Source organism: Cynara cardunculus (assembly GCF_001531365.2).
Source record: "Cynara cardunculus var. scolymus isolate 2C chromosome LG 2, CcrdV1, whole genome shotgun sequence".
Taxonomy (NCBI): Eukaryota; Viridiplantae; Streptophyta; class Magnoliopsida; order Asterales; family Asteraceae; genus Cynara; species Cynara cardunculus.
This window is the reverse complement of record NC_037529.1, coordinates 62,421,237-62,423,326: the sequence shown is the minus strand read 5'-3', so window position 1 is coordinate 62,423,326 and position 2,090 is coordinate 62,421,237. Positions and strand designations below refer to the sequence as shown.

The window sequence follows — 2,090 nt, the reverse complement described above, 5'->3', positions numbered from 1 at the left end:
TTTTTGATTCAGTAGAACATTAATAATGGATGCTTGTGTCACTTCTGCAATCATATGTGGCAAAGACAAGAAAGAGAGAAATGGGATCTGCAAATTTTTATTAGTAAAGTAATTTGTGGATGATATCCAATGAAGGCTACGATGACGTAAGCAATGACATCAAACAAGTAAGCAATGACATCAAACAACCCAATATTCACCCACTCTGCAAGTATATATGCACACACAGACTTCATACCTTCATATTCGTCGTTGCAAAATCTACACAAATCCAGTCTTAACTTTTCATTTAGTTCTTGTAATGGCAAGTTCTAATGATTTAGTACTGCTAAACTTCTGGGCCAGCCCCTTTGGTGAAAGGGTCAAAATCGCTCTGGCTGAAAAGGGTGTCCATTACGACTACAAAGAAGAAAACTTGGCCGACAAAAGCCCACTGCTTCTTCAGATGAACCCGGTTCACAAGAAAGTCCCGGTTCTCATCCACCATGACAAACCTATCTTTGAATCTAACATCATTGTTCAGTATATCGATGAGACATGGCAGAACGAGGATCCGCCATTGTTGCCTTCCGATCCTTATCTCAAAGCTCAAGCCAGGTTCTGGGCTGACTATGTTGACAATAACGTTCGTTTTTCAGCTATATGGAGAACAAAAGGAGAAGAGCAAGAAAGAGCGAAGAAAGAATTCATAGATCTGTTGAAGGTGTTGGAAGAGCAGCTTGGAGAGAAGCCATATTTGATAGGGGAGAGTTTTGGGTATGCAGATATCGCACTGATCCCGTTAAGCTGCAGGTTTTATGCACTGGAGATTATTGGGAAGATGAATATAGAGAAAGAATGTCCTAAGCTGATGGAATGGGTTAAAAGATGCATGGAAAGGGAGAGCGTCTCCAAGTCTCTTCCTGATCCCCACAAGATTTATGAGTATGTGTTGGAGAGAATGAAGAAACTTGGCAACTAGTTATTAGACCATCTCCAATCGTCCACCAAAATGTTGTTTCACCGTCTGAATACCTCCAACCATGCGGCAAACTGTAAAATAAAATGTCGCCCATCAATCGGCTTAGGTCTTTTTAGGTCTCATTGGTGTAATGTTAAATAAATAATGTCTTTCACAATCATATGGCCTTCTGTTTTGTTCTACGTTGTATTATACATGGAAATTTTGAGAATAAATATGTGATAGAATATAGGATATATATATATATATATCTATATATATATATATATATATATATTGATAGAGACAGATTCGATATAGTAAATCTCCAAGAAGATAAGAGCAGCGAAGAGAGATTTTTGAAAGAATTTTCTCATTATCATTTGCTAACAAGGAGTTACAATATTAATAAAGTAATCAACTACAACTAGAGTTAGTGGGTGCACTAAAGCCACTCTGTCATCCTAACCTATGGATAAGGAACCATGAACCATGGGTACACATAAAACTTCCTAAGCAAGAAAATTAATTAAAAGAACATTCTTTTTTATTTATTCAAAACAGTAAATGAGTCCGGGTTCGTATCAATGCCCACCACTCAAACAAAAGCGTTGTTCTCAAGGCTAGTAGCTTGAACGTCGGGGTCTGATTCGAAGGGGATGAAAGTGTGGATCTCCTATGTGTCCTCAAGAAGAAGGAATTGAGGTGGATTGCAAAGGTGTCCTGGGTGATACTTTTTAGAACAACGAAACCGAAGACCTTTGGAGTGGCGAGCTTGGACTTCTTCAATGTCGACCGACGAAGAGGAAGGATGGTTGGTGTTTGTTGGTTGTGGTGGTGTAAGGAGGACCGCCGGGGTGGTCGATGGAGATGGTGGTGGAGGGGACGAGGAGGGCGAGAATAGGGCGGTTTGGGGGCTAGTGGAGTCATCAGAAAAATTGGTGGCCAATTTATCCTCGATTACTTTAGCCAACACATAGGTCGTGTGAATGGAGGAAGGGTGGTGGACAGAGAGTTCTTGTTGAATGTCAGAGTGGAGACCCGAGATAAAGCAATTGAGGAAGGCATCTTGGGAGAGGCCGACCACGCAATTGCTAATACGCTCAAACTCAGTTTGGTAAGCGGAGACATAACTGATTTTGTGGAGCTT

General features: G+C 40.6%; 1 protein-coding gene across 1 annotated transcript; it reads left to right on the top strand.

The window, feature by feature from the left end:
• The first annotated feature begins 248 nt into the window (after positions 1-248).
• Positions 249-1,169, top strand: LOC112507476 (probable glutathione S-transferase). Its single transcript, XM_025112081.1, has one exon. It carries the CDS (start codon positions 302-304, stop codon positions 959-961), a length of 660 nt encoding a protein of 219 aa, XP_024967849.1. The 5' UTR covers positions 249-301; the 3' UTR covers positions 962-1,169.
• The last annotated feature ends 921 nt before the right edge of the window (positions 1,170-2,090 follow it).